Genomic DNA, 20,000 nt, shown 5'->3' with positions numbered 1-20,000 from the left:
ATGAAAGACGTCAACATACTTCACATGGAATTATACATTAAATGCACCTTCGGATATCAATCAAAGTGCAACTTTAGAACGCCAATCAAACAGAGACAGCAAGTCTTTTTCCAAAAATGTCACCTCATTATTATTTTTTGCTTTATGAGGCGTTTCTTCAGCCGTTTATACCATTCACAGTTTGCTTTCATTTTTTCCATCTGTGTCTGTGTCCATTTCGTTTGTGCTTTGCATTGTGGGATGATTTTTTGTGTTGTTGTTAAATGATACTTGTTTCGTGTACACACACTAGATAGTACTACGTTGTGTGGATCTGCGGTGAACTTGTGATGTTGGTGGTGAACTGAGCAAACAGACAAACAATAAACATCGCCCTCTAGTGGAAGAAAGAAGAGACGCTCATTCATTTCCATGAGTCTGGGGTCATAATGGAATGGTCTCCATGAGGCCTCCGATGCTGTTTTTCAGTGGTCGCACCAGTTGAACAACAACCTAGTAACATGAATGCATGAAACGGGTCGTGCAATATACTGGTGTAAAATGAAACTTCCCGACATTCCCTGACTACAACCCATTCGCAGTACTCGGGTCTCTACTCGGGTCGCTCTACCTTTCATGATACTTCACTGAACCGCAGCGTGACTGAAGCTCTGCAGCTCTGGTGAAGCCTACAGCCTGCTGGACTAGCAGCTTTGAGCTCCAGCAGGCCTGTTGAGAGTCTAGACACAGGAAGTGTCAAGACTTGGAGAGAGTGGATTTGACCGTTTCCCAGCGTGAGAGGCTGGATGAACACGCGCTGACAGAGAGACGCCTCCGTCTGTCCTCCCATCACAGCAGAGGCAGCAGCAGGTCTCAGAGTCACGGCCTGCATCCCGTGAAGAAAACGCTGAATGAGAGCAAAACTAAGAGGCTGGATCTATGAAGAACGCTGGTGCTCTTAAACAATTCTGTTCTCTAGCAATGGTGGAAAGTAACTAAGCACATTGAGTTAACTCAAGTACAGTCATATTTTGGAGGTACTTGTACTTCACTTGAGGATTTTCATTTCATATAACTTCATACTTAAAACGTTGAACATTAAAGGATCATTTCAGGACTGAACACTAACTTTTAAAGGTGGTCGTCAGGCATCAGTTTTGATACGGTTACTATTCTTTGTCACCTTACATTTTGAGCGATGGCGATACTCTGCAGTTATACGTCCGCTAAGACGGACGTCTTGTGAATGGCGGTGGTCGTCGTCCCGTCAGCGGATGCGTCTCACGTCGAGCTGCTAGACCTACGCTGACGCTCGCACTTTTCTCCTCGCAGTCAAACGACGTCATTTGCTTCACCATTGTTTCTGTGCACACGCGAGTCAACGCACCAACACACACGCAGCGTTGTCTGCTTCTGACTGCGACAGCAATATCTAAATGTCATTAATGCAACAAATATTAAACGTGTATGAAGAAGTGGTTGCCACTGACGTCTCCAGACAGCTGAAGGGAACCGTCACATGATGAAAGTCTGTGGCTTCAGGAATTTGGCTTTATATAAATTACGGATTATTGCTGCTTGAATTATTCATTTAATTACTTTATATGACAATTTACTAATCATCTGACTGCTTGAGTCTTTTTACCAGTTAGCTCAGCTTCAGTGACACAAACCAGAACGACTCTTCAAACCAGCAGAAGGAGTCATTGATGCTCACTTCATTCAAACAACATGCCCTGTATACCACATGTATTGGGTTTACCATCGCCCATGCATAATACCAGTAGCAGTCTACATAATGTTATTGTCACAGTTACATTTGCTGATTCATATTTCGGATGGGGGTGTGTGGTTGTTTGTATGTGCTCTGAAAAACTTCAGATGATTAAATGTGATCCAGGGTCTGAGCAGCAGGTCAGGAGAGAGGTTACACTGAAGACGATCAGTGAGGAGAACAATACTGTGGGGGGGGGGGGGGGGTCAGGTTGACCCATTACTCTTTTTAAAGAATAGAGCCAAAAATGAGAAAAGGGTTTAGTTGGTGCGCCACACAGGAGATGATTAAGTTGTGATGGATGGAGAGGAGAGTTGTTCTAGTATCAGTATCAGAAACGCACAATGCTGGACCGAGTACTGTGCAGCGATCAGATGTCACATGATCGGGAGCAGCAACGGCACCCTGTGCATGCTGCCTCACCACTACTGCACATGAGCAAACCGGCACTACCAACTCTGGTTGAACACCTTTGTGCACTCTGTTGTTTTTACCTGACGATGCCACATCGAGAGCAACACATCGGCAGCTGGAGAGCTAGTTAGCCGTTAGCAGCCGATGGAAAACACCGTCCTGCTTCGCTGAACAACGGATCTACATTATGATGCGTTCAAGCTCCATTCAGTAAAAATTATTATTGGGGCGAAAGTAAATTAGAACTTTGATAATGTGTTGTGTGTTTTATTTACATAACCTCTATAGATGACTATAAACAAAGCGAAAGGATACACATTCAGAACTTTTGACGGTTTAAACGGACTGCTTGAAATGATTAATCGGGACGTCGCTGGTATCGGATCGGTAGTCTGTATCGGCCGATATGCAACTTCAGCTATCAGAATCATTTTGTCACATATCTACTTCTGACCAGCAGTGATGAAAGAGGAACGTAGTATGTTGGGTCAGGTTGAGCCGTTGTTTTTAAAAAGGGAGTAGCTACGGTTTAGAAACGGTTTCATTAGCCGGGCCGCCATACAGAGGGGACATCTTCATGTTGTGATGGATGGACAGGACAGGAAGACATCATGCTGCTAAAAACAAAACACAGATCATTTACCTTTCAAGATCAACTGAGACTTCTCAGTGGTCTGGGCACCGCCAGGTCTGCTCACGCCGGCAGCTGCCATGACCTCACAGCTCTGAAACACAGCCACACAATATATCAAAGGTGTTGTCGCCTCACTGCAACATTACAACAACGTTTATCACAGGGAGATTTAGCAGCTCGGCCAAATAAAATCCAATGAAGGCATGAATGTGTGTGTGTGTGTGTGTGTGTGTGTGTGTGTGTGTGTGTGTGTGTGTGTGTGTGTGTGTGTGTGTCCCCACACACATCAGAGTGCCAAGACTTCCATCAGACCCCCATCAACATCACCTTGAAGCAAAGTCAGAGATGTAGCCTGCTGGATTGGGATGCAAAGAAGACTGCACATGCAAGGACACAGCCAAACTGAACCCTAGTCTGGAGCTGTTGTAAATAACGGTCTTTACTTTGCATATTAAGAAAAGACCCTAACCCTAATACTGGTTCGTGGAGGTGGACCTCATCCTGTTATTAATGTAACCTCACTTGCTGCCTCACCAAGGTGACTGCTGGTGGCATCTCAGCCTCTCTGAGACCAGAAGAAACCCAGTGGTGCATGGGTCAGATGTGACCTGGCCGTAATAAGACAGCCGACTATACACGTGTCTGTATTAACCAAATGACCACCTCGAGGTCTGTCATTGGGGACACGGACAATCAGATCGTAGCAATCACAACAAAAGCGCACAGCATCTTCCGTCAACCTTGTGAAACAAGCTGACCGGCTACGCAGCATTAGCTAGATTCCGCTACTCAAGAGGATGCTGGCTGAACTTCACCTAGACTAGTAGAGATAGAACTGTCCCGGCTAAACACGTCTCATTGTCCCCGGATTTAAATACCCTTGGCTGCTGCGCACAAAACACAAACACGGAAGATGATCAAGGCATTTCTCAGCACCACTGTCAAGCGCGGCAGCGAAAACATCCACTTCCGGTTATCGTTTATAAACTAAACCTCGGCTAGCAAACACTGTTATGGTGCAGCGCGTTATGACCAATACAACGCATACGAAAAATCACACTAAATTCAGAGGCGAGTATTTCCTGGAAGAAAGTGGCATTAAGTAGCCCACAATAATGTTGTTTGCCGCACACAATAACAATGTCCCCACCTCTGTAGCATTTGTTTTGAAGGGGCAGTTGCGACACGTCCCGTTCTGTGCGTCTAATTCTGGTGAACATTCACCCAGAAGAAGCTAACTGTTAGCGAGCGAGCTTCGTAGTGGGATTTTACAAAAGGACATGTCGATAAAACCCGTTCTAACCACTTGACAACAAGTACAACTGCATTTATAGTTACGTGGTTCACGTCAGAACACGTTATATATTTTAAAACACCCTCAAATTAGGTTTAAACGTAATCTTTCCCGTACCTTTCTCAGCTGTGCTCCGCTGCTGTTTCTGGTGAACTTTCATTTCCGCCTCAGTGACAATATCACGTGACCCATGGTAGGTGTTTTCTTCATTGCACAAAGGATTGTGGGTCATAAATAAACATCACGTCAATTATTTCAAGTTACGGTTAAGCTTCTATTGATTGAGATCAAATAGAATATATAGCAAAAAATATTAAAGGCATTTATTTTTTATAGTAATTAGAAATATTAAAGGCATTTATATTATAGTAATTACAAATATTAAAGCAAGAAATGAAACGGAATAAATAGGTATTAAAATTAAAAAGTCAAATATTCCAAAAACAATATCAAGACACTATGGTACAAGTGAGCTCCTATTATCAACCCAAATAGAAACAAATGTAATGATAAGTTCCCAAATGTCAGCTGGATATCAAAAGTTGCACTTTAAAGTTGCATTCAATTATTTTGTATTCTTGGGGACAGCAGAATAAGCTGAGGATTCAACTTTTAAAGTACAATATAATTCACTCTCCTCTTAGGTCTGTTGTGGTCTCCATCTTCTGAGAACAATATCCAGCTCTTCAGCTGCTAAATGCTCCACTGTGTTAGCTATAGTTAACTGTCTGTCTGCTGGACAGGTAGTGGGGTTTATCTGAGTTTTATCTTTTGCTTTTGAATTTACTTTGAGATTTACAAATACCAATTGTCATTTACACAAACTATGTGTTTGTGTACCCAAGATGAGATTTACTCTTATTGTCCACCTCAGTGGAAAATTGTCTTTTCACTTCTCCCAAGTACAGCAAACGTACATGCGATACACATAACAGAACACACCATTTAAAACATACAAATATACAATAGTGCAATAGTAGCACATTACCTATATACCTATATATAGCTAAGGGTTACCGATATGGAATTTTATTTATAGAGCACTTTTCAGAGTACTCAAAGAAACTTTTACACAACATTATTCACACATTATGTCATCACTGGAACAGGAATGGGTGAGCAGACAAGAAGAGTTCTGGATGTACTGAGTCTGTTTAATACTGTGGATGATGTGGTAGTAGTCAATTCTGTGATGAAGGCATGGATCAGAGATCTATGAGCCGAGGAGGAGAGTGATGAGCTGGGTTTTCAAGGTGGAAATGGACAGTGCAATTGTTTTGATTGATGTGGTATTCAAAAGAGAGGTTGCTCAGAGATTGGGGATGTGTTGGGAGGGAGAAGCAGTGAAGTTATCAGTGGTGAGGCAGGAGTTGCGAGTGGTTTTGGGGAGGGATTTCGGACCAATAATTGTCTCACATCCATGATTCAATTTCAGTGAGGCATTGGTCAGTAGAGGGAGTTGCAGTAGCTATGGATGTCGTGCAAATGTAGAGCGATATGTCATCTGCGAAGCAGTGGATGTGGGGGCCATGACGTTAGTATGATGATAGCAAGGAGGAGCAAGTAGAGGATCAACGGAAGAGGACCAAGCACCAAACCCTGAGGGACGCCTTGTTGATGAACTATTGTGAGAGATGATCTTAGCAAGGAGAGAGCAGTATCGGTGATGTTGGGGGAGGATTCAGGGCGGGAGAGAAGAATGGTGTGGTTAATGATGTCGAAAGTGGTCGATGGCGTAGTAACGCTGAGGTGACCAGAATCTGAGGAGAGGAGGAGTTCGTTGGTGACTTTGAGGAGGGATATTTAAGTGCTTTGCTGCAAACAGAAACCACTGAAATAGTTCAATTAGGCTGTCGGAGATGAAGTGGGATTTGAGTTCCTTTTTTTTGACAGAAACGGGAGATTTGAGATGGGCTGGTAACTACTTATGGTATCAGGGTTGGGTCCAGGTATTTCGAGGGTGGGGTGACAGCAGCCAGTTTGAGTGTTTGGGGGACTGAACCAGAGTTGAAGGAGGAGTTCATGATCTTTGTGACGAGTGAGGAGATAGCTGGGAGACAATCCAAGATCGGGTGGGATCCAGGACACAAAGCTTTTCATTCTGACCACGAGGTTAGACAACTCTCGGTTCGGTTCTTGGTCCAGCCCTGATCTCAGTCTACACTATATGCCAGAGGAACTATGACAAATTATCATCAAGGAGTATACACACTTTAATTGGCTGGTAGCCTGCTTTAAATCAATCCACCCTTGGACTCATTGAATCATGAGGTACAATTATTCCTTGTATTTCCTGGTTAGATTGTGTCCATGAAATTCAGATGGACCAGGGCCCCCACTTGTTGACACATCAGTGATAGCAGCAACCTTATCTTCTGTGCAGCTGACTCACATCATTTTAACAGGAATGATCACACAGACCTTGATTGCTGCGGTTCATTTTTCGGTTACATTCGACAAGACTCAGACGTACAAAATTTAGGCAAAGAAATACTGAATCCGTTTATTGCATTAACATTTGTCAGATGTGGAAGTATACAGTAACAGCACAAGTTGCAAATCAGTTCTCTTTTCCAGTTTGTAATATGTCCATTTATGAGTCTACAGATCATATCTATATTGCTGGGTAGAGGGTGTGGATTATAACTCCAAAAGGTTTTCCGGACATCAAAACGTATCCTTGGACAGGCATAGTTCACTGAACTGTGGATCACAGCGGTATCCTCATGGTCTACTTGTAAATACAGCGCAATAGGTCAGAATTTCTTTCGGACACTTGATCACCGAGGCTGCACGAAAACTGCGCTGGGAAGCCTGTGGTCCGACGTCAGCGGTGAGGACGATGACTGATGACTGTGGTGACGGAAGCTGACGTAGTGGTCGTGAAAGTAGGTGATCACGGCCAGAAGAGGGCCCAGCAGAAGGCACAGCCACACTAAGCCGTTGCCATAGTTTCCCTGGAAATAGTTTGCTAGGAGTACCGCAACCACAAGCTAGAAGGAAAAGTCACAGTGTGATTCAAAGATGGACGTCCTCTCGCCAACCTATACTCTTAAATAAAAGTGCTGACTAAAACCACATAGGGTTCTTTGGCTTGTCCCCATGAGAACCCTATTGGAAAAGGTTCTACCTGGAATTTTTTCAAAGGGTTCTCAACAAAGCGATATCCATAGAACCATCTGTGAAAGGTTCCATCCAGAACCCCCTGTGAAAGGTTTGACATAGAACCCTTCTGTGGTGTACTAGTTCCAGAACCCTCTTTCCAGAAGTTTCTAAGGGTCCCAACAGAACCAACCCATGGGGGTATGACCGAGAACCTTTTTACAGGCCAAGGTTTTCCAAGGGTTTCATCAGGAACTCACCCAGGGGTTTCTACAGAGAATCCTTTTATATTCCCAAGGGTTCATCTACCATGCACCAATTGGGTTCTACACAGACCCCTTGTATATTCCCTTTTACTGTATATCCCATAGATCTTTCTGCCTAGAGGGGTTCTTTGGATTAAAATGATTCTTGATGGAACCCTTAGTCTTACAAAGAACCCTGTGAAAACCCCTTTTTTCTTCTAAAGAGAATTTGAGGATTGAGGTTCTACACAGTTAGAAAGACATGGCAGACTCCTCCCACTACGATTACTTGTGGACACAAACTGTAAATCTTCCAGGCAGTTCAAGCGCATTAATGGCTTTACTTTCATTACTGCGACTGTACAAGTAACAGATCAGTGCAGACCTTGGGTCTGATGACGTGTGACTTCTGTGATCATGTTGTGCGCTTTGCAAATGATTCACCGCTTCTCATAAAGAAGGTCAACTGACTAGCATGACACGTTAGGTTCTTGCCATAAGAGATATAGGAAACCCTGCTTTTAGTGTTCAACCTCCTCAGATCTGAAGGTACTTCTTCTGATACAGTGGTGAGCCAATAGAGGGAATATGTGCAGTGCTTGTTGTGGCTGCTTTGGAGTTGTTTTATGTCTCTTTGTGGTCATTTTGAGTCTTTTCCTAGTTGGTAATTGCCTCTTTGAGTGGCATTTTACCACTCAATTGCATTGCCCAGTAGACCTGTCGAGTAGGATGTCCATGAATATTCACTCTCCTATTAGGTCTACATCTTTCTCTTTAGCTGCTCAATGCTCCAATAGTTCACCAGCTAGTCTCTCACTGCATGTGTCTGCTGCGTGCCGCTGAGCAGCTACAGTGGGTTTAGCAGAGCCTTTTCTCTGAAAACAGCCGTCTGCTGACACTGTGAGACCAACAACAATGAACCCAAACAGTACGGACAGCTAAACAATTAGCTGAGAGTCACTATAAAGCTCCGTAAAGCCGAGAGGACCATTGACACAGTGTTTTCACATTGTCATTTGATACATTGTTATCATAAAAACATCAATTTTTAGGTTTTCATTATTTAAAAAAAGAAAAAAAGTCCCAGGTCTTTTCTTGCAGATCCCTCAGTTTAGTTCTTAAACAGACAGAATAAGTAGCTACGCTGAGCTGTTGGATGGAGTGTTTGCTTTTATGAATCGACTGTTGAGTAAATGAAACGGTCAAGTTGCGGTCAAAGCTAGATGACAACATTGCCCCATCCAGGTAAATGATATCCTCACCTCAAACAGCATTACGAGGAAGATCCACAGACGACAGCTGTGCAGCGGCAGAGCAATCATATACTGTGTAGAAGAGAGAACAACACGATACAGCAGGTTATTATTGCATTGTTTGTTTGGGCCAATAGCCCTATAATCTCCACACAGTAAGATCCAACCACATGAGACAAAATAGTGGTTGACGGGTACAGTAAAAAGAGCTTCATGTGAGATCAGACCGTACCTCAAACAGAGCAGCCGACATCAGGAAGACCAGTAACTCTGCTCGTGATGGAGTCACATTGTTTTCCACCAGCCGAGTGTATACATGTCTTCATATATGAGAGACAAAGTTAGGGCAAACGATTTGGCATTTGTGTAATAATTCGCGTCAGACTATAATAATACCTGTGACACCATTTCTGAAAGGGAATATTCCAGTTCTTCCAGAAAGTGACCAGAGTCGTAGCGTTCCTGTAAATGAAGGAGAAAACGCAATGAGGCGGTGCTGACTGTGCAACACCACAATGTGCAGAATTTGTCGTTTCTTTTGTGCAACTGACCACCAGTCTCCATAAAAATGACGATCGCCAAAGCGCATCAGTTCTGCGCAGAAGTTCAGGTAGGAGTGAGTCAAGAAGAAGAGGAGGAGCCAGAGGAAATGGGTCGGCGCCTGACAAGAGAATGTGTTAGACATACCGTTATACCATTTAACAGCCATGTGTGTCCAACAGCGTACAGACTTTGATCTCCAATTATCAAGCCCAAACATGCTCCTCAGTATCTGGGACCACTTTCCTCACAGAGAAGAACTAAAACCAGGAAACGAGCCAGCGTTTGTACACAATCCGGTTCCCTCGTCTTGAAATCGTTGGCCTACATGAACACATCCTCCTGGCAGCGCTCCATTAGCTCAGTGCTTTATAGTTCTGGTAAATCAAAGCAGATGTATATCAGAAGTCTTGAGAACGTAATGTGAAAAGAAAACACTCACCACCAGTCCCACCAGGAGCTCCACTCTCATCGTGACGTCCATACTCTGTGGACATGAATTTGAAGTTACGAACTCCACAGGTGTGTGTGTGTGTGTGTGTGTGTGTGTGTGTGTGTGTGTGTGTGTGTGTGTGTGTGTGTGTGTGTGTGTGTGTGTGTGTGTGTGTGTGTGTGTGTGTGTGTGTGTGTGTGTGTAAATAGTCACAAGTAAGAGGGATTACGCTTCACTCACAGAGAAGGAGTTTTCTGATCTCTGGAAGATTGGCTCAATCCACTGAGAGGGAAAAGAAGACGACCGTCACAACACAGGAATAGCGTCTACACGGACTCACAGCCATGCTAGCGGCTCTGCAAGGCTTGTACACAGTGACTACTTCCTGCTTAGCGTTAGCTTCTCTTACACTAGCCTCTGTTTTCTCATAGCCGGTACAGTATCTGCTAGCAGCTAACGGTGCTAACGCAGAGGCTCATCAGAACATGAAATGTGCATCTACAACTCGGACACACCTCGTACAGTAAACTACACAACAACTCACACCATGACATACTACAGTATGATACACTACATGATTGTGTATTAGTACATTGATATTAAACTATGATAGACTGTACTATGCGAGTTCCCAGGTAAGTACACAGTAAAATACTGTACAATACCTGCTGCACAATTCCAACCATGATTTGGATGACGATCGCCTAAAGTTAGGAAACGCCACAATTAACAAGCGGTAGTGTTTTCATCCATGAGCGCCGCTTCATATCTGGACTTCATCTGGGAAGACCCATCAGGACCAGGTGTTGGCCTGCTTCTACCTGCCCACACCAAACAACTAGGAACCCTTAAAACGGGTCAATGATCCATATGAACTATGGATCATTTAGCATACAGACGGTAATAGTGTAAAGAGAAATTGTTTGACTTTGTCTTTAATAAGTGAACGACTTGAGGGCAGCATAGACCGGTCAACACTAAACACTAGAATCCCGGGTCATTCGTTTCCATGGGGAGGAGGAGACAGTGTGGAACCTCAGGCTAAGCTATTGTCCTTTAGAGACAGACCTGCTAATCTTCTTCATCGTTACATTTGTTGAAATTCTCTTTCAATCCCAACAGTAGTCGGTACGTTTTGGAGAAACTTTCATTTGAAAACACTGGGCTGGGTATTCAACATACCGTTTGTTTTTAAATCAAGATTACCAACCCTAGCTTTAAACACATGCATTTCACTTAATTATGACAGTAAATACATGTATATAAAAGGAAATTGAACACTTTTTAGTTTAGTTTGTTTTAATAAGGCAGTCTATAGCTATTTGTGACTGCTGTAATTATGATACATAATCATAACCGGCACCGTTTATGGTGAAGGTTTCTGGACCCTCGTCTGGTGAGAGTCATCTTAAAACTACATTATTTTATAAGCATGTATGAATTTAAAAACAGGATTAAGTATAATTTGAGCACTGAATGATCTTGTCCTGACGCTGAGTGACCATTCAGTCATTCATTCATTCATTCATGCTGTCATGAAGGCATTTGTGGACTGCCACGCATGTTTCTGGTGGATGTTGTGGCCTCAGGTATAATTATTGTCGAGACAAACATATTAGTTTTGCCATCTTTGCCAAAATGATTGAGGCTATAAACCGTTTCATGGTGCTGTCAAATAACCTGTTCAAATCACTTACTTCTCCTCTCCAGGGAGTCCGGTTGCTACTGGTCATCCTAACTTTGCTGCTTTATGTCCAGTACGTCGTCTCTTTTATTTCAGGTTTTCATGTCTTCCATGTTTGTTTTATGTGGTGAAACTTTTACGCTGCTAGGACCACATTGTAAAAGAGATTCCCCTGGCCAAATAAAAGGTTCACTATTAAACACAAATAAATGTTCAGCTCACCATTTCCAGCAGCCTGTGCAGCAACTTATTGATGCAGACCTTAGGAGTGCATGGGAAGTCTCTCTGGTAGCACAAAGTGGGGGCCAATAGGAAATAATACAGATCTGAGAAAACAAAGACGGAGTCACGGAGGACGAAGTTAAGAAGAAATTAATGTCATGAAATCAAAGATCATCTTATGAACGACGAGGGTCTGAACCTTGGAATGTGAGCTGCTCATTGGGGGATTTTCGAGCAACAGAAACATCACAGTCCCTCTCTGAAAACACACAGATGTGAAAAGACGTCGTTTACTTTCTGTTTTTTGTTGTGAAATAAAGTCAGTGCAACAAAGAGTACCTGCATCAGTTAAAGGAGCCCGTCGGTACCAGCGATTCGTTTCCTGGTATGAATACAGCTTCATCCCCAGAGCGGTGGAGAACCAGAGGCAGAAGAACGCTCCACCTGGTGGACAATAAAACAGGAACACCCCAGCAATGATGAAGCATCAGGAAGAACTCTGGGCTTCAACCTAAACTCCATTTGTGTGAGGGCTTTGAAACAACAGTGCCTGTAGACTATAGTTGTCTCAGATCATGAGACGATAGGCCCCTTGTGTCTCTTTGTAGTCCTTATGCATTTCTTAGTGGTTTTGTGTCCGTTTGTGGTCATTTTGAGTCTCTTCCTGGTTGGTACATGTCTCTTTGGATGCATCCCAAGTCTCTTAAAATTGCATCCACGTTTCCCTCACTCGTTTCCTTTCCTTGAATCTCTCCTTGCATCCCTTCCACCAAGACTAGTAACCGTTCAGTGACATTTTGTATTTTGTAGGTGAAAGCCAGGGTGGGGGGGTGGGGGGGGGGGGGGGGGGGCCTCCCTAACATGTCGGGCCCCTGGGCCCTGTAGGCCAGTTCAATAAGAGCTCATTTCAAGCAAACTTGTTTTGTATACTAACCAAGTGTACTCATGATTGCAACGCTTCCAAAGATATCAAACATGCTGTCGTATAGGTTATTAATTTGCTGAAACAAGTAGAAAAACAGACTAAACTGATAGTGCTGTTCCTAATATTATTATTAATTTATTTTGTCGCTGCATCATGCATGTACAGAACATATGAAGTGACGATGAAGTACATGTATATAGTGGTCACCTGTTGATATTGTACGCTCGTGTACAATGAGCGCAGCAGGAAACAGCAGGAGCGCGCTCAGATTGGCGAGATGTAGACGATGAGCGTTGGTGGGGGACAGCATGCCCTGAGAGACAGACAGACAGACAGACAGACAGACAGACAGACAGACAGAGGAGTAGAAGTGCTCACCTTTAAGGGCAATCATTTAGACGTGACAAATGGCTCACGGTGCACTTTTTTAAAATCAGAATCAGGTTGATCAAAAAGAAAGAGACAAAGACGATCCACCAGTCTCACCTTTTCCTGAGACCGCTCAACGAGCAACGCTGTGACGGCAAACATGTTGGCAGCTGAAAAGAAATGCGGATATTTTTCTTAATTCACAAGAGTGCCGTGTTTAAAATGTACCGTTTCAGTGACCCAATCCCATGCAAGAGCTCACATTAACTTACTAGGTTTCATGCATGGAGCTGTGAAAAGCCGTGGTGAACCTGGTGAGGTCACGTGACTCAAAGAATCTGAGGGTGTGGAGTTAGAGGAGTGATCTCACCAGACCTCTGCATTCCACTGCTCATCTATGTTAGCCGCAATTTGCATAACATATCTAAATCTCTGAGCAAACTGTTGTTTTTTTTTTTAGTTGCATTGTGGGTAAAAAGAAAAAGGTGTGGATTAAAAGAGACAATATCTCCGTTTCTGCTGAATCAATTTAGCCCAATTTAAAAAACAAGCGTCTGCTACAAGAGTGCAAAGTTAAATGAGTGAAGGACTCTTTTAACTACTTCTACTATCTAATGCATTTTGAGCTACTGGTATTCTTGCTGCAGTGGCTCACCTACTATGAGTTTGACAGACGGCCAGTTGTCCTCGATGAGATGCTCCAACACCTTTTTGACATCTATCAAAAAGCCATGTCTGTTAGAAAGAGGAAATCAAAGGGTGACAATCTAATAATAATACTCCTAATCATAATAATCAATCAAATTGAAATCCTGAGCTGGCTAGACGAAAAGTCATTAGGATTCATCCTCTGGGGACAATGATTTTGCCGGAACAAATTTTCAAGGCAATCTAATGGTTGTTGATATATTTCAGTGGTGACCCGCCAGATTAACTCACGTTGCCACCCCAGAGCTTTTTAATTGAATTAAAGTACAATTAGAGGCCAATAAATTAATCCTAAAAACCAACACAAACTCTATGGGCCGTTATAGGTGTGCCTATATCTGCGCATTTGTAAACAAGGATGTGAAAATGTCATCGAAAATCTTACTTCAATGAGAACATCTACGGTTGATAATATTGTTTTTTGCCTATAGAACGGGTGCATACATATACATGTATATACTCACTGTATGAAATTCTCCAAGAACAAGTGAGCATGGGTCAGGACCTGAAAACCAGAATGACACACATACAGACAGTAAAACACCAGCGGGTTCATAAGTCAGAAGTGAGGGGTTCTCTCCTTAAATCAAAAGTTTGTTTGGTAATAATCAAAAGAGTAAAGGAGAGCAAACTGACCAGCAGAATGATGATCCAGTTGAGGATGCCTCTGTATCCAGTGAAGCTGCTGTTGGAGCTCAGCAACGAGTCTTGGACACGATGACAACTGGACAAAGACTTATTCTTGTCATCATCGTGGGTTAGGCTCACTTTTCACCAGTTTGAGTAAATATCCCTTCGCCAATTAAGGTGTGACTGCACCTTTGATCAGATATTTCCTCTTGTAGATGCATGTTTATACCTGCAGCAGATACACTGACAGTGACTATACTGAGAACTCTTTTGTGTCTCTTTAAAGTCGTTTTGTGTCTCTTTGAGGTTGTTTTGTGTCTCTTAATAGTCGTTTTAAGTTTCTTTGTGGTCATTTTGAGTCCCTTCCTGGTTGGTACGTGTCTCTTTGAGGTTGTTTTGTGTCTCTTTGTAGTCGTTTGTGTCTCTTAATAGTCGTTTCAAGTTTCTTTGTGGTCATTTTGAGTCTCTTTGAAGTTGTTTTGTGTCTCTTTGTAGTCGTTTGTGTCTCTTAATAGTCGTTTTAAGTTTCTTTGTGGTCATTTTGAGTCTCTTTGAAGTTGTTTTGTGTCTCTTTGTAGTCGTTTGTGTCTCTTAATAGTCGTTTTAAGTTTCTTTGTGGTCATTTTGAGTCCCTTCCTGGTTGGTACGTGTCTCTTTGAGGTTGTTTTGTGTCTCTTTGTAGTCGTTTGTGTCTCTTAATAGTCGTTTCAAGTTTCTTTGTGGTCATTTTGAGTCTCTTTGAAGTTGTTTTGTGTCTCTTTGTAGTCGTTTGTGTCTCTTAATAGTCGTTTTAAGTTTCTTTGTGGTCATTTTGAGTCTCTTTGAAGTTGTTTTGTGTCTCTTTGTAGTCGTTTGTGTCTCTTAATAGTCGTTTTAAGTTTCTTTGTGGTCATTTTGAGTCCCTTCCTGGTTGGTACGTGTCTCTTTAAAGTCGTTTTATGTTTCTTTGTGGTAATATTGAGTCTCTTTGAGGATGTTTTGTGTCTCTTTGTAGTCGTTTGTGTCTCTTAATAGTCGTTGAGTCCCTTCCTGGTTGGTACGTGTCTCTTTTAAGTCGTTTTATGTTTCTTTGTGGTAATATTGAGTCTCTTTGAGGTTGTTTTGTGTCTCTTTGTAGTCGTTTGTGTCTCTTAATAGTCGTTGAGTCCCTTCCTGGTTGGTACGTGTCTCTTTGAGTGACATTTTGTAGATGGAAGGCATAGTAGTGCCCAGTTGGCCCGTTCAATAATAGTATGTTTAATCATTTGTAAGTATGAATATATACTTATAATAGTAGTACATTCACAGAGGTCATTTCCCGGCATTGATTACTTTTTATTCTATAGGTACATTTAGCTAAAAATACATTGCTTATTTATTTTCCGTAACATTTTTAACTATTTTGACAGTGTGTAGTATTGCTACTTTCACTTCAGTTAAGATAAGTGAACACCTTCTCCACTGAGAGTTGCATCTGCCTCCAGCAGAGAAGCTTACCAGAGCAGCGCCGCACAGGGATGTTCTTGTTCACCGGGTGGATCAGCAGCAGATAGAGGGAGACCGTCATAGAGGCCTGCACCGTCCTCTTCGGCCGAGGAAGAAGAGCAGACGGAGGAGAACCTCTTCCTCATCGCGGTCGTCCGAGGCGCTCCTCTACACAGTGCGTGAATTCACTTTAGGAAAAGTAGAAATTTGTTCTGTGAGATACCAGATCCTCATCGTCGTCTCACTGTCGTGCACATGGAATATTAAGAGAAAGGCGAAAACTGTTCATTTGAGAGATAAAAGATATCACAACATTTTAACATTTCCCTCTACTTCATGCACATTTTCTGTTCCCAAATACCTTGTTCCATAGCAGGATATAGGAGAACAATATTTACATCATTACAGCCTATTCCCATCAGTATCTTTATTTATGCTTTATGGGCAGTCAGCAAAAGTTTGAATGTATATTAATCTTCACAAAATGTTCTCTCAACCAAACAGAATGATAAGGTGTTCCTGTCATTTTTCATCTTGTACATGTGATGTGATCCATCATCCTTCTTGGAACGCTGTCCTGTGAGGGGTCGAGGACTGGGACCATTAGCGTGCAAGCTGCGTCTTCATAAAGCCACATGTCGTATGCTATCTGTCCCCCCACACCGAGAGGACCTCTAGTCCAGGAGCGGCTTAACGTGGTCGAGCTGATCTACAGAGGCGCACGTCTCAACAGACAGACTGCCTCGACTCATTTACAAATGACTCTGCGTCAATGAATGCTTCATGTTACGTTCGCTGCTCATACGTTCACCTTCAGATTGCCAGACATATATAAACGCAACTCGGCGTGACCTTCTGCTCACGACAGGAAACGGCTTACCTCGTCATCCCCCGCAACACACGCAGCACCCTGCCGGCCGGCCGGTCTACGTCCCGCAACATCCGGCAGCGCAGCGGCCCTCTGTCCGGGTCGACTTGTAGTTAACGCTCGGAGCTAATTGGACCTCTGAGTCCACCTGGAAAAGTGTCGCACGTGAAGCCCATGAGAACCGAAACATCGCCTCTTCTCATCGGAACATTCAAAATAAAAGCCTCCTCATGAAAATGTGCAAATCATTGTTGTGCATTGTAGACCACACTTTACATTTGAATCCTATTTTGGTGCGTGTTTTATGAGATTGTAGCAACTAATGGCTGAACGTTAATATCATATTTGTGTTGGCTCATTTTAGTGAACGTTGAAGCGTAAACTAGACAAATCTGCTAATCCTAAAAAATGACGTTAGCGCTATTATGGTCTAAATGAATGGAATGAGTGTTTCTTAAAGGGACAGTGCACCCCAAAATCAAAACGTATTAACCCTATGTCTGCCATCTCTCCAATATAAAGGGGAAATGTCAAAGCACTAAAACAAACAAGGTCTGCAGATAATCTTGAGTAAATCATACCCCCAAAACCTAGAATGATTAATATCTCTACAGGTAAGAGGAAACATTTAAGTCCCTTTAAGAAGCACAAGGATAAAAGTATAAACGGCCTGATTGTTGTCTAATAATTTATCTTAATGAAAAAATGATCATTCATTCTCAGAGGTGAATGATATAATGAAGCAGTGGTTCCTTTAGGTGAAGAACATCAGACAACTAAGGCGTGCTTTTACTTTGAAATACATTACCCTCCTCCTGGTGTTACCGTGGCTGTTTCTGTCTGACCATGAGACTCATGAACCTGGAGGTTCTTTACAAAGTGCAGTTCTCACTTCCATCACGCCAGAAGGAATTGTATAGATACAAAGTTCACAGTGCTGGATATTTCATTTTCTTTTGCAGAGCTGATTTGTGTTTTTCAGATTTTCCAGACGGTTGAAGATTTTGTACCAAAAACAATAATTATTACAATAAAGAAACACTAAATAACTTATTACAAAGTTCCTCAGGACAGATTTATTTAAAAAGTAACACTTAACAAAAGAACAATCTAATGGTGTAAGTACACCACCACCAACTAAACCAGTCCTGTATCACTGTGACACACACACACACACACACACACACACACACACACACACACACACACACACACACACACACACACACACACACACACACACAATCCTGGGGAGGATCCATCTAATTCCAGACAGCAATGTGTGTGTGACCCGAGCAGTGCCGTATCAGAACAAATGCAGGTCCGGTTCCGTTAGGGCGTGGCCCTTAGTTGATGGTGAGCACGTCGCTCTGGATCTCGTGGCTCAGCTGAGTCTGCAGGTCACTGAGCTTCTTCTTGAGGACGGCCAGCGCCGACATGACGATGGTCTCCGGTCGCAGCGAGCCGCACGACTCCACGTTGTAAAAGAACCTGAGCGGGGAAGTGTCACCGATGAGCTGGTGGACCGTTTTAAGCAGGGACATATTTGTCTGACAAAAAAAAGAAATGATAAATGAATAATAATAACAATATAAAATATCACCTTTCTGGCTTTCCATTGGGGTCATAGGGAGCCTGAACCTCATCCTCCTCAATCTCGGAATATTCACTCTTCGGCCTGAGAACCAGAGTGACACGAGACGTCAATTCATCATTCGGCCAGCGTTCAATATTACACATGAATGAAATGACAACGTACCACTCCTCGGGTCGCGGGAAGACCGTGTGCCTCAGCGCGTTGTCTGGGTCGTACTCGAAGGACACCCCCGCTGTTGGGTTCCACTTGGCGTGCTCCTTGCCGAAGCCCTTCTTGGCGTACGCCCTGAGCCGCAGCTCCTGCCCCTTACGGAGCTTCACCAGTATAATGTCTATGTGGTTTCAGTGAACGACGAGAGAGAGTCGGGGGAAAAAGGTCAATGTTTCCAATGTGGGATGAAACGATGGAGAAACACAAGACGCCCGTCAGCATTATGGCAGACGGTGCTCACACAATGCTGAGAGAGACCGGATGAAGCTCCGTGTATAAATGTATGAGTAAAAACCAGACTGTGTACGGTACACAGGATAACGTCCCTGCTGTATTTACACCTCGATGAAGTTATTTGAGGTTATTTCGGCCATGTTTGATGAAACGTTGTTGGTTGTCTACATGAAGGAAGCCCCCAGGTATATTCAGACGGACAGTATAAGAAAAATAAAGTGATCTTTGAACGTTAAAGCATGTAATCATGTTCTAAAAGAACCCCAAAATACAATTGTGAACCTGTACATTAGCACGAAACGTCTCCTTTAACAGCCGGCGTTCACCCCTCAGGACGGCTTGAAGCTTACCATCTTGTTCAACGTAGTCGTTGGGGTCATTGTCTCGACTTCTGGAAGTCACCTGAAAAGACCAACGTCAACACGGTCAGCTTCTTCTTCTTCTTCCGCTTCAACGACTTCAATACAAAGGGCAGAGGACTCACCGGGATGACTCTGGGGTTGTTGGACAAAAGGTCACGCGAGGTGACATGACGCGTCTGGTCCTCGGTGCATCGAACGTCCAGCGTCAACTCGACAGAACACTCCGGACAAAAATCATCACAGGTACAGTCCTGCAGGAGGAGCAGAGGAGACACCGTCATGATCACGCTATCATGAAGTAGTCAAATGTCATCAAATGTAGTTTGGGCGAGAGAGTTGAATAAATACACGACATCAAATAGATACTCGAGGGAATTATAACGTCAACACATTATTCAAAATACTAGATATCTTTTCAATCAATACAAATACAATCTTTTATTTTCTAATCTTTTGAATTGTGTGTTTTTATGCAAATAACCACCATAGATGACTACAACAAAGCAAAAGGACGTCTTTGGGGACGTTGGTGAAAGATATTCTGTATCCATGTAGATCAGATACCATAACAAAACAATAACAAAAAACTAAACTAACTATCTGTATCGACCAATGCAGCTCAGGGACGATCGGCAATCGATATCTCCGGCAAAAAGCAGTGATGGAAGTATCTCTAGAAAGCTAGATTTGCTTCTTATCCGATCTGAACTATGAGCTTCGTCCTGCCTGAGGATCGTCTGTCCTCAGTCTGGAGGACCCAGTCATTTTCAGTCTGGAGCTTAAAGCGTGAAAACACCAGCAGCGGTCACTTAGTGAGCATTAATCACTGATCACCGACACGACAGAACACCTACCCTAGAATACTGCATTTTGTCCACGATGTCGTCACTCGTGAGAGGAATGAGACCTGACAACGGAGGAAAAACACCAATGTTGAACCGCAGTCTGTACCAGCATAGGACCTCTCTGGTTATACTGCAACAATGCATGTACAAGTACCACCATGGAGCGATACATACCGACTCTGTGCGCAATGAACTCGTCGTGCAGTACTGATGA

At 43.1% G+C, this 20,000-nt stretch overlaps 3 protein-coding genes across 6 annotated transcripts in view; all 3 read right to left on the bottom strand.

The window, feature by feature from the left end:
* Nucleotides 1-4,261, bottom strand: part of wwp2 (WW domain containing E3 ubiquitin protein ligase 2) — a 47,408-nt gene extending 43,147 nt beyond the window's left edge. For both annotated transcript variants that reach the window (XM_068723920.1, XM_068723922.1), the window contains exons 1-2: nt 4,213-4,261; nt 2,811-2,892 (exon numbers count right to left, since the gene is read on the bottom strand). In XM_068723920.1, the coding sequence (XP_068580021.1) occupies nt 2,811-2,880 (70 nt within the window). In that variant the 5' untranslated portion in view covers nt 2,881-2,892; nt 4,213-4,261. The remainder of the gene's footprint in view (nt 1-2,810; nt 2,893-4,212) is intronic.
* A 2,311-nt stretch (nt 4,262-6,572) lies between these two features.
* On the bottom strand, nt 6,573-16,915 carry LOC137881307 (diacylglycerol O-acyltransferase 1-like). 3 transcript variants are annotated; one of them, XM_068723196.1, is made up of 18 exons: nt 16,551-16,915; nt 15,683-15,858; nt 14,213-14,300; nt 14,041-14,081; nt 13,524-13,603; nt 12,986-13,038; nt 12,707-12,812; nt 11,914-12,018; nt 11,774-11,833; nt 11,575-11,678; nt 10,334-10,372; nt 9,909-9,950; nt 9,678-9,722; nt 9,247-9,356; nt 9,092-9,157; nt 8,928-9,015; nt 8,705-8,767; nt 6,573-7,088 (listed from the first exon to the last, which is right to left on the bottom strand). In XM_068723196.1, the coding sequence occupies exons 2-18, from the start codon at nt 15,814-15,816 to the stop codon at nt 6,876-6,878; spliced, it is 1,437 nt and encodes a 478-aa protein (XP_068579297.1). In that variant the 5' UTR covers nt 15,817-15,858; nt 16,551-16,915; the 3' UTR covers nt 6,573-6,875. The 3 variants fall into 3 exon arrangements, with proteins under 3 accessions (XP_068579297.1, XP_068579299.1, XP_068579298.1); XM_068723198.1 differs by lacking the exon at nt 10,334-10,372; XM_068723197.1 differs by lacking the exon at nt 16,551-16,915 and having other exon boundaries at nt 15,683-15,885.
* Nucleotides 16,916-17,584: 669 nt separating this feature from the next.
* The window catches only part of polr2c (RNA polymerase II subunit C), a 3,391-nt gene continuing 975 nt past the window's right edge, over nt 17,585-20,000 (bottom strand). The window contains exons 3-9 of the mRNA XM_068723016.1: nt 19,961-20,000; nt 19,796-19,848; nt 19,064-19,192; nt 18,930-18,981; nt 18,298-18,466; nt 18,142-18,216; nt 17,585-18,029 (exon numbers count right to left, since the gene is read on the bottom strand). The exon at nt 19,961-20,000 is cut by the window's right edge and continues 29 nt beyond it. Coding sequence (XP_068579117.1) covers nt 17,885-18,029; nt 18,142-18,216; nt 18,298-18,466; nt 18,930-18,981; nt 19,064-19,192; nt 19,796-19,848; nt 19,961-20,000 — 663 coding nt within the window. The 3' untranslated portion in view covers nt 17,585-17,884. The remainder of the gene's footprint in view (nt 18,030-18,141; nt 18,217-18,297; nt 18,467-18,929; nt 18,982-19,063; nt 19,193-19,795; nt 19,849-19,960) is intronic.

This window comes from Cebidichthys violaceus, unplaced genomic scaffold (genome assembly GCF_023349555.1).
Source record: "Cebidichthys violaceus isolate CVI_PGR_0920_01 unplaced genomic scaffold, fCebVio1.0.p SCAF_3, whole genome shotgun sequence".
NCBI classification, from domain to species: domain Eukaryota; kingdom Metazoa; phylum Chordata; class Actinopteri; order Perciformes; family Stichaeidae; genus Cebidichthys; species Cebidichthys violaceus.
The sequence above is the reverse complement of the archived record's forward strand: the minus strand, read 5'-3'. Positions and strand labels throughout refer to the sequence as shown.

What these genes read in the sequence shown, in the direction of transcription:
- LOC137881307 (XM_068723196.1), bottom strand. Translation starts at nt 15,816, where the DNA reads ATGAGGAAGAGGTTCTCCTCCGTCTGCTCTTCTTCCTCGGCCGAAGAG. An exon ending in CCCTGTGCGGCGCTGCTCTG is followed by an intron (nt 14,301 to 15,682) that starts GTAAGCTTCTCT and finishes GTCTTTGTCCAG; the next exon opens with TTGTCATCGTGTCCAAGACT. An exon ending in ACTGGATCATCATTCTGCTG is followed by an intron (nt 14,082 to 14,212) that starts GTCAGTTTGCTC and finishes TCTGGTTTTCAG; the next exon opens with GTCCTGACCCATGCTCACTT.